The 19,065-nt window shown below is 43.2% G+C and overlaps 1 protein-coding gene across 1 annotated transcript in view; it reads right to left on the bottom strand.

Moving 5' to 3' along the window:
• tmem164 (transmembrane protein 164) overlaps window positions 1–19,065 on the bottom strand; it is a 124,813-nt gene that overhangs the window by 39,101 nt on the left and 66,647 nt on the right. Inside the window, exon 4 of the mRNA XM_080187937.1 lies at window positions 15,691–15,769. Coding sequence (XP_080044063.1) covers window positions 15,691–15,769 — 79 coding nt within the window. The remainder of the gene's footprint in view (window positions 1–15,690; window positions 15,770–19,065) is intronic.

Below are 19,065 nucleotides of genomic sequence, written 5' to 3'. Positions count from 1 at the left end.
CCCATATACCAAAATTCCCTTTGTCTCATGTTCATCAATCTCCAACTTGAATATAGTCAACTTATCAGTCACAGCTCTCTGAGGCAAAGAGCTTTGAAGATTCACAGCCCTTGAGTAAAATAATTTCTCTTCATCCCAGTCCAAAATGATCAAGCCCTTATTTCATGGCTGTGACTGTCCCCTAGCCGAGATATTTGAATCATCGATAGTCACGGGTGAGGTGCCTGTAGATTGGAGAGTGGCAAATGTTGTGCCTTTATTTAAAAAGGGCTGCAGGGAAAAGCCTGGGAACTACAGCCAGTTAGCCTCACATCTGTGAGGAGTAAATTGTCAGAAAGTATTTTGAAAGACAGAATCTACAGACATTTAGAGACATAAGTACTGATTAGGGACAGTCAGCGTGGCTTTGTGAGTGGAAAATCATGTCTTGCAAATTTGATTGAGTTCTTTGAAGGGGTAACCAAGGAGGTAGATGCAGGCAGTGCAGTTGATGTTGTCTACATGGATTTTAGCAAGGCCTTTGACAAGGTACCGCATGGTAGGTCGTTGCATAAAATTAAATCTCACGGGATCCAGGGTGAGGTATCTAAGTGGATACAAAATTGGCTTCTTGACAGAAGCCAGAGGGTAGTTGTAGAGTATTGCTTTTCAAACTGGTGGTCTGTGACCAGCGGCATGGCTCAGTGATCAGTGCTGGATCCAATGTTATTTGTCATTTATATTAATGATTTGGATGAGAATATAGGGGGCATGGTCAGTAAGTTTGCAGATGACACCAAGATTGGTGGCATAGTGGACAGTGAAGAAAGTTATCTCCAATTGCAACGGGATCTTGATCAATTGGGCCAGTGGGCAAATGGAGTTTAATTTAGACAAACACATTATTACCCGTTAATCCTGCTAACCTAAGCATCTTAGGACACTAAGGGGCAATTTTCATGTGGCTAATCAACCTAACCCACACATCTTTGGACTGTAGGAATAGTGTGTACAGTTCTGGTCACCCTATTATAGAAAGGATATTATTAAACTAGAAAGAGCACAGAAAAGATTTACTAGGATACTACCAGGACTTGATGGATCGAGTTATAAAGGAGACATTGGATAGACTGGGACTTTTTGCTTTGGAGCATAGGAGGCTGAGCGATGTCCTTACAGATGTCTATAAAATAATGAGGAGCCTAAATCAATATCTTTTCCCAAAGGTAGGGGGGTCTAAAACTAGAGGGCTTAGATTTAAGATGAGAGGGGAGAGATACAGAAGTGTCCACAGGGGCAATTTTTTCACAGAGGGTGAGGAGTGTCTGGAACAAGCTGCCAGCGGTGGAGAGAGAAGCGGGTACAATTTTGTCTTTTAAAAAGCATTTAGATCATTATATGGGTACAATGGGTATAGAGGGATATGGGCAATAGGGACTAGATTAGAGGTTTTTAAAAAAAGGCAGCATGGATAAATTGGGCTGAAGGGCCTGTTTCCATGCTGTAAACCTCTCTTACTCAAATCTGCTGGACTCCCCAGCCAGGGGAAAATCCTCCCGGAATCTACCATGTCAAGTCGCGTAGGAATTTTATAACTTTTAATTAGATTATCTCTCGTTCTTCTAAGCTCCAGGGAATCTAGACCTGGGAAAGGATTTTCCAGCTGCACTCACTCAAACCGAAAAATCCTGCCCGAGGTCAACGGACCTTTGCATGGTTCGTGTCCTGCCTGCTACGATTCCCGGGGCAGGCGAGATAGGAAAATTCAGCCCCTAATCTCAACCCACAGGTAAATCCCCTCATCTCAGGGATCAATCTAGTGAATCTTGGTTGCACTGTTTCTCGGGCAAGGATGTTCTCTCTTAGGAAAGGAGAGCTGTACACAGTACCTCATGTGGTTTCACCAAGGCCCTAGGCAACTTCTGTAAGATTTATTAATTCTTATGCTCTAATCCTTTCGTGGGACATTTCTTCATGTTATATGCCACTTAGCACATTGTTAACCTGTCCAAATCCTTTCGCATTCTTTATACCCCACTCACAGCTTACTCACCCATTTAACTTTGAATTGTTGGCAATCTTGGTACACATTACCTTTGCCGCCCCTCAACTTGGTTGTTGATATTGATTGCAAATAGCTGAGGCCAAGAGCTGATCCTTACTGAACTCCATTAGTTACACAGTCAACTGAAAATTACCTATTTGTTCCTACACTCTGACCTGTCTCTGGCAGTGCCAGTCTGACACCCTGGCACTGCCCACTAGGTAGTGCAAAAGGGGGAAAGAGGGTGGGGCCTGAAGGGGCAGGACTATGCTTCAGGAATCAGCCAGGATAAGGCGAGTGCGAGATACTGGCAAAAGCCAGTCCTGCGCTGATTAAACTAGCACTTAAAACAGACACTGAACTGAACAGGTTTCAAAAAAAAAACAGACTTGACCCAAAACTGAAAAACATAGGGCTAAAAGCGACAATGTATGTGATTCGTTATCTGTGTTATGAAATTGCTCAGCGCATGATGTCTCTAGCTCCAGAAACAACTTGCAGATGCAGTTTATGAAAAACTTTGTTTGGGGTTATGAAAAGGTTTGTTTCTGTGGGCATTGTACTTTCAAAGAATACCGTCAATTTTTCAATCTACTCCCAGCATGCGCGCCGAGTTTTAAAATGTGGCCAAGTTAATTAACTTTTAAGCCTAGCATTTAAATTTAATTGCATAGGCAGAAATATTTTAAAATGAAGTCTTTGCATAAATGAGACAGAGCTAAGCAATATGTAGGATCCCTCGGGATCGATACAGAAAAGCATCAAGGCAGATTAGATCTTCCAGCGTACCAGCCCTGGACCTCGCACAAATCAATCTACTGTGTAGTAGACTCTGCAACACCCATCCAAACTCCCGAACCCATGTCCTGCATTAAAAATAACACTCATTCTCATAGAACTGTTACATCACAAGGGGCCATTCAACCCATTGTATTGTACGAGTTACATAAAGATAAATGTAAAAAAGGGGCATGAAAGATTAGATTGAGGAAAAAAAAAGAGGAAAAAAGAGAAAGGAAAGGAAAACAAGAGAATCTCCAAAATATTCATGCACTCTTACATCTGTTCAATCCTGGTATACTGCTCTCCCCCCGGGCTCTCTCTCCCACCCACACTCCACAAAAGTGCTCACATCGTTCGAAGAACCAGATTACACCCACTTTCTGTCGCTCTCACTCACTCATTTCCAGTTCTGATCCTAATATGAAATCTTTCACTAGGGTTCAAACCTCTACAACCAGGGGAAATTTTAAAAAAATGACAGCATCAGTCTGTTCTATTAATAACTTGGTTTAGCCTACAAATGGTAGACAATGCAATTATTGGATACAGAAAATCCTTGAAGGTTTAAAAATAAGAGTCAGTTTTACTGGAATGTATTTAAAGTTTGAACAGCAGTACTTATAGCCATGGCCTACTCCTGCTCCTATTTCTTATGTTCTTATGTTAATGCAGACTTGTAATTGTCGCTCAGTGCAGTTCTATGAAAACCTAACTCTTGTTTTCTTTAAAAGAAATGAAAGTCAAGATAATTCAGCATGGATCTGCTGGGAGCCATCTGGAAGTTAGAAGCAAGCTATTAATCTGGCACTCCTCCTGAAGACTGCAGTGTCTCTGAACCACACAAATTAGGAAGATTAATCCAAAGATGTGCAGGTTAGGAGGACTGGCCATGCACAGCCTCAGGATAAAGGGGGGGCGGTTTAGAACGGAGTTGAGGAGGAACTTCTTCAATCAAAAGGGTGGTGAATCTCTGGAATTCTCTGCCCTTTGAAGTGGTGGAGGCTGCCTCGCTCAATATTTTTAAGACGCGGGTTGATAGGTTTTTGATAGGCAAGGGGATTAAGGGTTATGGGGAGAGGGCGGGAATGTGGAACTGAGCCACGACAGATCAGCCATGATCTTATTGAATCGGGGGCGGGGGCAGGCTCAAGGGGCTAGATGGCCTAAACCTGCTCCTATTTCTTATGTTCTTACGCTCTAAACGTGTGGGGTTGCAGGAGAAAAGGTGGGGGGGGAAAATGGGAAACAGCCTGAGTGGGAAGCTCTTTCAGAGAGTTTGTGCAGACGTGAAAGGCCAAATAGCCTCCTTCTGCACTGTAGGGATTAGTTGTGCTGGTTAGGTTGATTGTCCACTCTAAGTTACCCTTTAGTGTCAGGAAGATTAGTAGGGCACATGGAGTAATGGGGATAGGGCCTGGATGGATTGTTTTCCATGCAGCCTGATTGGCCAAATGGCCTCCTTCTGCCCTGTGGGGTTTCTAAGATTCTGGTGTACATCTTGGCTCCAGTAGCACCTGAAGTGCTACCATTCTCCTTAGCATCTGCCTTACGCAGAGGTGGGAGGAAACTATAACTCAGCCAGGGTTCCTGCTCCTTATGGTTACCCTGTAGCCCCTACTGGAACTCATGTGGGGCATTGCAGTCAAACCTGTTTGTATCCTGAATGAATGAGATTGGCCACAATTCTCCCATAGCCAATAGCTGGCCAACTCTGACATGGAAATTGTCAATTTGGGAGACAGCCAGTGGCACTCCTGAAACCATACCCCAGCCTGAATCACCGTCTTTAGGAGGGGGAGAGGCAAAAAAAAACATTGGATCAAGGAGGAAACTGGCTCTTAAATAAGGACAAAAGGTGAAGTTTTAGCAAGCAATTGCTACACGCATAATTTAACTTCTACAACAGAATGCAGATAAGGTAGCATTGTGGCACAGTGGTTAGCACTGCTACCTCACAATGCCAGGGACCCAGGTTCAATTCCAGCCATGGGTGACCGTCTGTGTAGGGTTTGCACATTTTCCCTGTACCTGCGTGGGTTTCCTCTGGGTGCTCCAATTTCCTCCCACAGTCCAAAGATGTACAGGTTAGGTGGATTGGCCATGGTAAGTTTGCCCCTTAGTGTCAGGGGGCTAAACGTGGGGGGACAGTGATACAGGGAAAGAGGTTGTCTGTGCAGGCTTGATGGGCCGAATGGCCCCCCCCTCTGCACTATAAGGATTTTATAATGAAAACTGCAGGAGTTATGCTTTTGTCATCCAACCTTAACAGATGTGAGTGTGGGCTGGATATACAATAACAGAGAATTATCAGCACACTAAACAGGTGACAACACAAGTTGGCACCTCGAGAAACTGGAAATAGATTCGCAACAAAAAGCCAAAACGCTGCTCTCGGACCTTCACTGACCCCCATCCGGACTCTCTAATATCAAGTCGTACACACGCATAACAAAATAACAAAACAGGAAAGTAATAAGATAGGAGGGGTTCACATCCTGGCAAAACACTGATCCAACTCTCTCCTCACTCAGCACAAAAAGCAGCTCGTAATGTAAAGCAAACATCTCAACTGAACTGGAGTTTAAACAAGTGACTCTGTAAAAACATTAAGGAATTAGGAATGACTTTGCACTTTTTTAAATCTGTCTCCCCTTTCAATAAGTTTTTAAAATACCAGCTCTGGAAGATTCACTGGACAAAGCAGTGTGAAGGAGGAAACTTTATTAATAAACAGGTAGAGTAACGATCACTGTGGTATCCTAAATTTATTGTTGTCAGATCCATTTCCCCGCACCATTAGTCTCAGTACTTCCTATGTTTAGGTCGTCAGCACTTCCCAAAAATATTCCTCCCCCACCCAAAAAAAATCACTCCAAGAAAAACAAGTTGATGTTAAAATGAACAATAATTAAATTTAATTTGTAACTCGTTAAAAAAAAAACTAAACAGGCTGTCGGTGATGAATCTGTCTCAAAATGATGCGACGGGGCTTGGTTATCTGTACAAACATCAAGTATTGCTACCCACACAAACGTTTCCTGCAAGTTCAAATAAAATGCAGATTAATTTGGAGCATAGAACTTAGAGAAGGAGTAGACCACTCAGCCCTTCGAGTCTGCTCCACTGTTCAATGAGATCACAAAATCCCTACTATATTGAAGGAGGCTGTTCGACCTATCAAACTGCACTGACAACAACCCCACCCTATCTGTGTAACCCCACATACTAATCTCCCTGAAATTAGGGTCAATTTAGCACGGCCAATCAACCAAATCCGCGCATCTTTGGAGTGTGGGAGGAAACCAGAGCACTCGGAGGAACCACACGCAGACACGGGGAGAATGTGCAAACTCCACACAGACAGTGACCCAAGGCTGGGAATTGTACCCGGGTCCCTGGTGCTGTGAGGCAGCAGCGTTAACTACTGTGCCAGCGTGCTGCCCCTAAATGGCCCATGGCTGATCTGGGTGTGTCTCATCTCTACTTTGCCACCTGCTCCCCACCCCCAATCAACACACTCGTCTCTCAAAAGTCTGTCCAACTCTGCCTCAAATAAATTCAATAACCCAAAATCCACTGCACTCAGAGGAAGAGAATTCCAAAGACAAACATACCTATCTCTGTTTTATCCTTAAACTGTGTCCCCTGGTTCTAGTCTCCCCACAAGTGGAAAAATCCCCCTCAGGATTTTATATATTTCAATAAGATCAACTCTTTCTTCTAAACTCTAAGGGTATGTTTTTTAAATTCATTTACGGACATGGACATCACTGGCTGGGCCAGTATTTATTGCCACTCCTAACTATCTTTGAACTGAGTGACTTGATGGCCATATAAGAGTCAACCATATTGCTGTGGATCTGGAGCCACACTTAGGCCAGACCAGGTATGGACAGCAGATTTCCTTCCCTAAAGGACGATTAAGAGAATCAGGTGGGTTTTTATGACAATGGTTTCATGGTCACCGTTGAGACTTTCAATTCCAGGTTTTCTTTTGATTGAATTCAAATTTCACCATCTGCCATGGTGGGATTCAGGCAGTGTCCTGGGTCACTGGATTACTAATCCAGTGACAATACCACTGCACCAGTGTCTTCTCCCCCCCCACCACCAAGGCCCAACCTCCCTTCAGAAGATAAGCCCCTCCTCCCAGAGGCGAGTTGAGTGAATCTTCTCTGAACGGAAATAAAATGGTCTTGATGGCCATTTAGTCAAATAGTTTACATTTGGCCAAATAGTCTTCAGACCACAGCACTGAATGGGGAGAAAGGGCAAGGAGTGTGACTAATTAGATAGCTCTTTCAAAGAGGCAAAGATACGATGGGTTGAATAATCTCTGTGCTGTACTTCCCTATGCTTCTGCGAGCAAGTCTTAAACTTAGTGGGAGTATGCATGAATGCAAGGTGCGGATCCCACACCAGTCAGTCCTGGCTTGTGGAGACTCTGAATTCTGGTTCAACATTCCCATGTCTGATAGGTGTTGGCTCCGTCTTTTTCTACATCCTCCTCCTCCTCCTCTACTCATTGTATGGGTTGTGGGAGACCAGAAAATCCTTCAGCTGAATGGGAGGACGCTCCCTACCATTTGGCACAAGGATGATTGTGACCACGGAAGACATGGCCATATTGGGCTCTTAACTGTACTGAGAACCTTCCTACTATTCTCTCCAAGGGAAGAGTTTGGCGATTCAAAAAAGCTGCAGTTTTGCCATTTGTTTGAGTAGTGATAAGTTATCTGAGGTCACATCAGTGTAATAAGAACATAAGAAATAGGAGCACGAGTAGGCCATCCAGCCCTTCGAGCCTGCCCCGCCATTCAATAAGATCATGGCTGATCTGTCGCTGCTCAGTTCCACTTTCCCGCCCTCTTCCCATAACCCTTAATCCCCTCTCCTATCAAAAACCCATCAACCCGCGTCTTAAAAATATTTAGCGAGGCAGCCTCCACCACTTCAACGGGCAGAGAATTCCAGAGATTCACCACCCTTTGAGTGAAGAAGTTCCTCCTCAACTCCGTTCTAAACCGTCCCCCCTTTTATCTTGAGGCATAACATGGGTCGACCAATCAATATGCAGATTGAAATCCCCCATAACTACGGCCGTCCCATTCCTGCACGCCGCACTTATTTGCGCGTTAACAGCCCGCCCCATCTCCAGATCATTATTCGGGGGCCTATAGACGACACCCACCAGCGTCTTCCTCCCTTTGCTGTTCCTAATCTCCACCCACAACGATTCCACCCTCTGCTCCTTGGCTCCAATATCATCCCTTGCTACCACCGTGATGCTATCCTTAATCAGCAGAGCTACGCCCCCCCCTTTTCCCTCCTGCCTATCCTTCCTAAACACTTGATAGCCCTGTACATTCAGCTCCCAGTCCCTGTCACCCTGCAGCCACGTCTCTGTAATGGCCACCAGATCGTATCCATTTGTGTCGATCTGCGCCATCAGCTCATCCACTTTATTCTGAATGCTTCGTGCATTCAGATAAAGTGCTTTCATCCCAGCCTTCACCTGGACCCTATTTGCCGCAATGCCACCAACTATACTCACGCCCCCTACTCCCTCTATTATTGGGACATCCTCGGCCTCTTCCCTTACATGTACACTCCTTAACTTTAGACCTCGTAAGGTCACCTACCCTCACACCCTCCCCCCCCCCCCCTAATTAGTTTAAAGCCCTGTCTACAGTCCTCTTTACTCGATTCGCCAGCACTCTGGTCCCAGCACGGTTCAGACCAACCCCATCCCTCCCGAACAGGTCCCACCTACCCCAATACTGGTGCCAATGCCCCATAAATTCAAACCCATTCCTCCCACACCAATCCCTGAGTCACCCATTCACTTCCTTAATCCTAATTAATAGGATGGAGTAAGTCACAAGTTATCTCCAGCACCACTCGAAGTACTGTACTTGTTACACATGAGCATACAAAATCATCCAGGCCTGAGTGTAGAAACAAATAATGTGTCTTCTGATCCCCGACTTGGTGTGACACTTTCTATAAAACATCCACAGCAGGCCAAATACTTGCCTGAAGAGGACATAACAGCACTTGGGAGGCTCAGATTGCCAACAACTTAACTACGCCCAATTCAACACTAAAAAATTTGCCACAGTCAAAATGAAACAGATGAACAAACAGAAAGCAGAAGGAAGGAAGGTTTCTCCTGCTACTGTTTTCCCCCGTTTCCCAATTACTTAAACAAGTCAGCAACGGCCAACTGACCATGATATAATTTTTCATCTTTTATAAGTGTATTTATGAATTTCAAGAACTTTTTTATTTGGTAATTGCTTTAATTTCCTGCCATTATGGGAAACACATGCTCCAGTCACGTCACTGCACATCCTGTCATTTGTAGATAGCCAGACAATTAGCCTTTAAAAGGATTACTTTTCTTGAAGAGGCAAAATTGGAATACTATGCATGGATTATATGAAGTGGGCTTTGAAAATGCTGGAGGTAAAACCAGGGTGGTGGGGTCAAGAAATCCCCTCTCTGCTGGGGAGAAGCTGGCAAGAACATCCAGTTCTGTCTTTGGAGTGTGAGGGGAAAACCTATATTAATCCCAATCCTGATCACTGTCCAGGGACTGCTGCTGGAAAGCTTGTGGATGTCAGATCTGGCCCAGAGCACGCCTTCACCATTGTATCCATCACAAACTGGACAGTCTGCCAACAGTTTCATTGTCTGGGCTCACACATTTACAACAACCCCTTGGGTGAGTTACCAGAGAATGGCTGGCACAAGTTCACTTGTACTCTGATGTCAAGGAGAGGAGAGAGCTGAACAAACATTTCAAATGTTGGCTGAGGTAGGCAGACTGTTGGCCCAGCAGACAGGCAGGGCCAGCTTCCGCCTCCTCCAGGTACAGCTCGACACCATTCATTTTCTTGCATATTCAGAGGAGGGAGGAGGAAGAAACTGGGGCACCTGGAGGAAACCCACGGAGACACGGAGAAAGTGGGCAGACTCAACACAGTGACCTGAGGCTGAAATCGAACCCGGGTCCCTGGATCTGTGAGGCAGCAATGCTAACCCACTGTGCCACCTCCGAGAGCCACAATTTTATCTACAATCAACCAGTAAAACATGGCCAGTGTTCACAGAACTTTCTCTGTTTCACGACATTCAGATTTTTGTTTCTGTTTCAGTATTACCTTTAGCTTTTAAGAACTCCTCAAGTACTAACCTTTGCAGTGAATTGCAACCTGATCTTGATTAAAAAAAGATATGTAACTATTAATATGCTGCTATTATTGAGGCAGCAAAATCAAGCTGGATTGCCAGACCTGCTGAGTATTTCCAGCTTTCTATTTCACATCACCAGCAGCCTCATGAGCAATTTCCTTTCATAAATTTCATTCACCTCCTCGAAATTGTGCACATTTCTTTTTAAGAAGTTGGTCATTTATCAGGTATGATCGGTACATAACCAGCATTTCTCAGCTATTGTCACACTGACCATTAACAAAAAGCTGCAGTGGACCATGGTACAAAATGCCAACATAGTTTGGGGTTTCGAGTGTCAGTTATTAAAACTGATGCTCCAAAGCGAGTTCCCTGCGAACTTCAACAACTTAGCTCAAGTCTTTGATTTGAATCATAAAACGCACACAGTGCAGGAGGCCATTCGGCCCATTGAGTCCACACTGACCACAATCTCACCCAGGCCCTATTCTCGCAACCCTACATATTTACCCTGCTAATCCCCAGACACTAGGGTCAATTTATCACGGCCAATCCACCTAACCCACACATCTTTGGACGGTGGGAGGAAACGGAGCACCCGGAGGAAACCCATGCAGACATGGGGAGAATGTGCAAACTCAGAGTGATCTGAGGCTGGAATTGAACCTGGGTCCCTGGTGCTGAGAGGCAGCAGTGCTAATCACTGTGTCACCCTACGATTTGATTTATTATTGTCACACGTATTGGGATACAGTGAAAAGTATTGTTTCTTACACGCTATACAGACAAAACTTACAATTCATGGAAAAGGAAGAAGAGAGTGGAGAATGTAATGAGTTTTAGAAGCATGGAATGAGAATAAAAAGATAGAATCAAAAGGGTATGCTGGGTACAGCTCACAAGAAGTCACCTTGCTTCACCATCTGCGTTTTTTTTTAAATGTCTAAAAGATAATTTGACAAAGGGGCACTTACCAAAGAGATAGAGTTTCAAAAAAACTTAAATCTAAAATATCCAATTCTCTGCAGGAACAGATAAAGGAAGTATAGAGGGATATGGGCCAAACATGGGCAATTGGGATTAGCTTAGTGGCTAAAAAAAAGGCAGCATGGACAAGTTGGGCCAAAGGGCCTGTTTTCATGCTGTAAAGCTCTATAAAAACTCTAACACGATTTCTACAAAAGATCAACTTTAGTCTGGAGAAAAAATGAAGGGAATCCAGTCAGTGGATGTCAGTATTTGAGAGTCACCAGGAGATGGCTCCAGCTCACCAGTATTCAGTCAGCTTTGTAAACGGGTTGCTGCAGGACAGTCCCCAGCACAATGGAACTTTAAAAACACACTGCCGTGGACATGAGAAATATTTTTAGATGTTTCCTTCCATCAAACTCTCCTACCCAACCCCCAGGCAAGTCACCCAACGCTGAACTATCACCCCTTCTCTCCTGAAAGTACTTACTCATGTTGGGGGATAAGGGTGCCCCAACCTGCTCCTCTGGTTGGAATTCAGAGAGAGTGAAAGTTTGCACCTTATTAAACAAGCACAATCTTCAAGCAATGTCCAATCTGGAGAGGGCAAATGGTACTGTTCCAAACCTCCAAGTGTCACAACTGTGACGGGCTGTATACTTACCACATGTCCGGTAAAGAACATTCTTACTGATTGATATCTTTTATTCTCGTCAGTCTGCGGATACTGAAGCCAAGTGTAGTGCCGATAACTGGCGTGGAGTCCAGCCAGATCCAAGTTTGGTCAAGTCAAACCAATTTTAGGATTATGAATTGTTGAAGTTGTTCAAAAACAGGACACTCAGTTACCCAGTAATGTTCTGTAATCACAGTACAGGGAAGGGCAATAGTCTTTCCAAACATGTTTTTTAAAATTCATTCCTGATGTAAGCATTGCTGGTGGACCAACACTTGTTACCCTTGAACCAAGTGGCTTGCTAGGCCATTTAAGACCACATTGCTTTGGATCTGGACTCATATAGGCCAAACCAGGTAAGGATAGCATGTTTCCTTCCCTAAAGGAATATTAGTGAACCAGATGGGTTTTTACAGCAACAATGGTTTCAATTTGATTTATTATTGTCACGTGTATTAGTATACAGTAAAAAATGCATACCATACATAGAGAAAGAGAGTGCAGAATGTAGTGCTACAGTCATAGCTAGGGTGTAGAGAAAGATCAACTTAATACAAGGGAGGTCCATTCAAAAATCTGATGGCAGCAGTGAAGAAGCTGTTCTTGAGTCGGCTGGGACATGACCTCAGACTTCTGTATCTTTTTCCCCCGATCGAAAGTGGTAGAAGAGAGTATGTGCAGGATTTTACGATCTCACCTGAAACCCGAGGCCAACGGGGATTTCTGTTCTGTGAGCCTCGTCCTCCCCGATCCAAGGTGGTAAAATTCCAGTCTCTGTCTGGAGCGTGTGGGTTCCTTGATTATGCTGCCTACTTTTCTGAGGCAGCAGCAAGTGTAGACAGAGTCAATGGATGGGAGGCTGGTTTGTGAGATGGATTGGGCTACATTCACGACCTTATGTAATTTATTGCGGTCTTTGGAAGAGCAGGAGCCATACCAGAAAGAATGCTTTCTATGGTGCATCTGTAAAAGTTGCTGAGAGTTGTAGTGGACATGCCAAATTTCCTGAATCTTCCGAGGAAGTAGAGGTGGGCTTTTTTACTATAAAGTCAGTATGGGGTGGGGGCGGGGGGAACCAGGAGAGGTTTTTGGTGATCTGGACACTTAAAACTTGAAGCATTTGAACATTTCCACTTTGTCCCCATCAATGTAGACAGGTGTATACTCTCCACTACGCTTCCTGAAGTCAATGACAATCTCCTTCACTTTGCTGACATTGAGGGAGAGATTATTGTCGTCACTCATGTTCACCAGATTCTCTATCTCGTTCCTGTACTCCGTCTCATCATTGTTTGAGATCTGACCCACTAAGGTGGTGTCATCAGCAAACTTGAAAATCAAGTTGGAGCGAAATTTGGCCACAGTTATAGGTGTATATAGTGTATAATAAGGAACTGAGGGGACAGTGTTGAGGGGCACCGGTGTTGAGGATGATCATGATGGAGGTGTTGTTACTTATCCTCACTGACTGCGGTCTGTGGGTTAGGAAGTCTAGGATCCCAGTCGCAGAGGAAGGAGCCAAGCCCTAGGCCATGGAGCTTGGGAGGTGAGTCACAGACTTCCAATTCCAGATTTTTATTGAATTCAAGTTTCAACATCTGCCACAGTGGGAATTGAACTCGGGTCCCTGGACCATTACCCTGGGTCTCTGGATTACTAGTCCTAGTGACAATACCACCACGCCATTACCTCCTTTTGAACAAATACAAGGTAGCTTTAATCAAAATACTTCTATTCAATAAAATATTTTATTCCATCATTAAGAAGCTGTACTATCAATAGCTATCATAGTTACTTGACAGCGTCATGTAGATAACAACAAAGCAATTTCCAGCCAAAACAAATGTTGACAATATTGCATAGGATGTCTCCAGTACCCTGGTGATTCCCCAGGGTAAGCTTGTTTAAGCCAAGCTGAGTAATCCATCCACTGTCACTGATGTGAACGGGAGCAGCAGACAAGAAGTGAGAGAAAGAGAGGGGGGGGGGGGGGGGGGGGGAGTAACAAACAATAGCTTGGAACATAGAACTGGGCAGGGAAATGATTCCTTTCCCCTCTACTCCAAGCGAAGTACAATTCCATCCTTCAGAATATTCACAAAACATCCCAATGTGGGCGTTTCAAAAAAAGCTAAAATTTCTACTCTCCTAACTTGGTTTATATATGGTGAAAGCTCCCCCACTCCCACTCTGCTCCAGAACTACATCTCTGCAGCAATCTCAGAGAACCAACCCCCCCCCCAATGCATCAGTATGACATGTTCCCATTTCTCACAACTACTTCTGTCTGGGAGGCAGATGGCTTCATTTAATTAGAAATGCTGGAAAATCTCAGCAGGTCTGACAGCACCTGTGGAGGGAGAATAGAGCCAACGTTTCGAGTCGGGATGACTCTTTCGCCAGCGAAGCAAGTGATTTTCCAGCACTTTGTTTTTATTTTAGCTTCCTGCATCCATGAGGTTTTATTACCATTCTATTAGCCTGGTCTGTATCTAAACCCATTTATCATAGGTGGCAAACCACGTTTCAACACAATATTCCCAACCTAATCCCATTTTTTAAAAAATTACCCCGAGGGGAATCCTTCCCAACCTTAAGCTACCAAATTTTGCTGTGTACCAATATTTCACTTCCTTGCCCAAATTTAACCCTTTACACTTGATGATCAACTTGCTATTAGCTGTGTGGAAGAGGATTCCTAATCAGCTAATAAATTTAAAGGCAGAATGCAGTCTTTCAGAGGACAAGAAATCAGTAAGGAGTTAAATGATTTTTAAGACAGCTCACACAAACAGTTTTACACACGTGGAAGTAGTTACGATTTCAAAACATATATGCCGATATTTTATGATATTCGAGTGGTATTTAAAAGTAATGTTCGCTTTAACCAAGCCAAGGTACCGAAAGGCATGGTGGTAAATGTCATTAGTTTAAAGCCAAAAGGTCTGGGAACCTATTAGGCAGCAGCAGGGAGGATTCCATAAAGGGAACGCATGTTGCGACCTTAATTCATTGCCCACACACAAGGATAGATATGCCCAAGGATGACGGAACACATGTCTATTCAACTTGGCAATGAGCTGTTGGAACATCCACTTGACCTTACAGTAGTGTTTGCCATTACCAGGCAACATGAATGCAGTTAGTGCTAAGAAGGGGGATTATGTCCATACTTAGAAGGAGGAATAAAATATCACCATGCTATTCAGTATGATATGATTAGCTGAGGCACTTGGCAGAGATTTGTATTGATATGTGACCACTAAATAAAATTGAGTTTAAGCTAATGAACAGCAGAATTATTGATTAGAAAAAAAACCCATAATTGATCTGTATTTGACTGCATACTTCAGATCTTTCAGAAAGGTTATGTCGCTCTATTCCCAGAGCTATTTAAGCCTTTGAGAGTCTCTGTCAGCTGTACGTTTGTCTGTTTGTTCTATGTCTTATTTGTTAAATTGCATCTTTACACAGAGATATTTGCTTTGCGAATTCTGAATTGTCGAGTTTAAGACACAATTGGCCACCTTCAAATTCCCCCACAACAAGCTGAAAGGGTCCAGGCTGTGCTGTCAGCAGACGCCCAGACACTGGATCACGATCAGGATCCAGGTTTCCTATGGTTTTCCCTGCCTAGCATGGTAACACGGGGTGTTAGAGTACATTCATCAAGGATAATGGGAGGCAAAGAGCAGACAAACATGAGGAGGAACCAGGGTCATCTGATACTCATGTGTTACAGAGCTATTTCAGTTAACTGAAATAGACAGAGTACCTGTAGAGGAACACAATACTTCTGATGAACTCACACACTGGGGCAGAGTGCATCATTCCCACTGTCACCTTTTGAAGATCAACTAACTCAGCATACACCAGGTATCAAACATGTTATCTTTCTGGTCTACGTGTTGCATTTCCAAACTGTGTGTGCATTCACTCAGTCAACTATTGACTGAGCAAATATAGCAAAGTGTGTAATTAACTGTTTGAAGCTGGCATATCATTTTATCACTTGGAGCAGTTAAAAATCCAAGAAGCTTACCCCCTTTCTGCATCAGGTAGAGTGGAACAATATATAGTGTGATGTGTTGGATATAGTAGACCTCCATCTCAAAGGGGAGCTGTACAGGAAACAAAGAAAAGAAATTGTCAAACAATCATGTGTTCTTTATCTAACCCAATCACTTACACCCTTTATCAGTCATCATTCGCTCTGCACGTCACTTGTCTTAATCATGTCACACATTTGGCTAGAGTGGTTTCAGTAAGACTGGCTATTTTAAAATCATCCAAATAATGTTTAAAGTTCATTTATTAGTGTCACAAGTAGGTTTACATTATTTTTTTGACATTGCAAATAAATGCAAGTAAAGGCAAGTAAATACGTTTGGATCATTGCACCAAATGGTTAACCTGGCCCAATCGTCTTGTAGGGGTTGTCATAGAGTAGAGGTTTACAGCATGGAAACAGGCCTTTTGGCCCAACTTGTCCATGCCAACCTTTTTTTTTTAAAACCACTAAGCTAGTCCCAATTGGCCCATATCTCTCTATACCCATCTTACCCATGTAACTGTCTAAAAGATAAAATTGTACCTGCCTCTACTCCTACCTCTGGCAGCTTGTTCCAGATACCTCTGAAAAATGTTGCCCATCTGGACCCTTTTGTATCTCTCCCCTCTCACCTTAAACCTATGACCTCTAATTTTAGACTCCCCTACCTTTGTCTTGAGGAAGGCAAGATGGATGTTACGGTGGGCAGGAAGGGAAAGGAAATATTGAAGAAGGAGTTCCATCAGGGAGCCCATAGAATTAGCACAACAGATGTCAGAAAGGTTTTGTAGATAAGCACATTGCCTAATTTGACTCTGCAACATCACGTCACAGAAAAATGTAGATAGATAGGCAGATATTTTCCTCCGAATTCAATTTTAGCAGTCAACGGTTTGATACTGGAAAAATAAGCTCAAACACCCATCAAAATATCAGATGTTCCTAAAGGCTGCAAGGAATCACTGTTACACAGAGGAAATTTTGTGCCATACAATTCCAAACTGAAGCAGCTACATCCCAATAGCCATCAACAGGGCTTACATTCTAATTCTTACACCCAAAGTAAACAGGACTAAACAGCACCAATCTGGGTCTGTTAAAGGGCTACATTATTCGCTCTCTCATTCAGGACATCCTCTTTTCCAGGTGCATTTTCACAACCTTTTCTCTTTGAAATCCAGTTAACAATGAGATTTACCTCCCTGTGCAGCAATGGAAGCAGGACTATTTTAGATTCTAATTTAATGAACATAATCATCTTTATTAAAAGAATTTTAATGGAGATCTCTTATTACAGTTATAGAAGCTGGAATAGCTCTGCCTCTGAAACAGATACATATTAAAAGGATGAGAAACACCTAGAGTTTCCAGGACAGGCTATACACAAATAACCACAGAATCCCTACAGTGCAGAAGGAGGCCAGTCAGCCCATCGAATCTGCACCGACTCTCCAAAAAAAAGCTTTTTACCCAGGCTAATCCTCCAAACCTACACATCTTTGGACACTAAAGGGCAAATCAGCATGACCAATACATCTAACCTGGATATCTTTGGAGTGTGGGAGGAAATCAGAGCACCCGGGAGGAAACCCATACAGACATGGGGAGAATATGCCAACTCCATATAGACAAACAAAGCCAGAATCGAACCTGGGTCCCTGGCACTGTGAGGCAGCAGTGCTAACCACTGTGCTACCACGCCACCCTATGTACAAAGTCCACAATCGGGAGTGGGAAGCCAGTTTTCGGCACACATTTCTTTTGCCGACAGGTGGGTTGGTAGTTTTACATAATGGCAATCACCATGGAGTCCAGTTCAGACACACTTCACTGCACAAGGTAGCCTCCAGCTTTTAAAATCAAGCTATGATCTTGAGAGGCTTAATGGGTTCTTCCTGTTATTTGAAATAAGCGAGGCCTTTTAAAAATCAAACTACACAGCCTTATTCAGTCTACAACCCTACTGTAACAACACTTAATTGCACACAAAAAAAATCTACATTTTAAGGTGAAACTGAGAATAATGTTTAAACAGTATCATAAATTTCATACAGCATACTTATAAGTATGTAACCAATGCAACTGTCAACGAAAAATATATTAAAATACACCCAACACTATGATTGCATCTGTCGAAAGCATTCAGAGTAACAGCACTGGAGTGAAATCCAAACTCATCTTTGAGGGTGAGTGACCAGGGTAATTGTGACAATGAATTAATATCACATGGGAAACGTATTGACAGTATAGATGTAGCATTCACAAGAGTGTACAAGTAGCAAAGCACGAAAGAACCAAATCCTGCAGAGTTCCAAGTTACACAAATAGATTCACTCACTGGAGACACTAAGTGTGGTCTACATTTGATTATTCAAAATTATTAATTTGGGCTACAAAACAGACAGAGACAAAAAAAGCAGTGACAGAAATTAACCAATGTCATTAAAATAGCATTCTTTGAAATGATGTGATGGCCCCATATGCTTTTGTTTTGGGGGTGGTGGAAGGGCAGGAACCGATGTTTCATATTGGGTGACGGTCCCTTCCCAAGACGATTTCTTGGGAAAGAAAGCTTGCTTCCAATAACTGATCATGTGACCAAACTGCCTGAGAGATAAACAATAGTTTTAAAATGAGTAAATAATAATAGAGATAATTAAGTTGGACAGGCAGCAGGCCTGGACAATCCCAGCCACAGGCGAGGTCGAAGAATTCCAGCCACAGAAGGATGAACATGGGTGTGAAAATAGGGATTAGAAAGATGAAGGGAAATTGAACTTTTTAACCAACAGAATTAATTATTTTAACATAAATATCCAAATTAAATACCGATACAGGCAATATTTGCTGCCAGAAATCTAGATTCAGTTGCTACAATCCACCTACTCCTTTTTTGAAGTGACTCAAATTTTGTTTTTTTAAATGTGGAATTAAAACCAGCAACAATTCCTGTTGTTTCTGACTTTCCTTGGGCATTTAATGTTGCTCGGAGGAAGCACAGACAGGAAAGAAAGTCAGCATCCCAAAAGTATTTCCTAGTCAGTGGCTTTGTTTATGAAGAGTACACTATTGAACAGACAAACATGCCAACCTGTCCAACAAGTTAATGACCAACTAGCTAATCTGCTAATAGAAACATGTTAGCTAAACACATCAAAAAAAGATATCATTGTCCCAGCCGCAGACAGCTGTGTGGTTCCTGCATTACAGCATGACAATGCTTCAAGAGCATCTCATTGGCTGTAAAGAGCTTTGGATGCTGTGAAAGGTGCTATATAAATGCAAATCTTTCTTTTCTTTTGAATATAAAAGTAGGGAGGTCTTGCTGCAGCTGTATAGGGCATTAGTGAGGCCGCAGCTGGAGTA

This window comes from Carcharhinus amblyrhynchos, chromosome 4 (genome assembly GCF_965287045.1).
Source record: "Carcharhinus amblyrhynchos chromosome 4, sCarAmb.v2.hapA, whole genome shotgun sequence".
In the NCBI taxonomy this organism is placed as follows: domain Eukaryota; kingdom Metazoa; phylum Chordata; class Chondrichthyes; order Carcharhiniformes; family Carcharhinidae; genus Carcharhinus; species Carcharhinus amblyrhynchos.
This window is presented reverse-complemented; position numbering and strand designations above follow the sequence as displayed.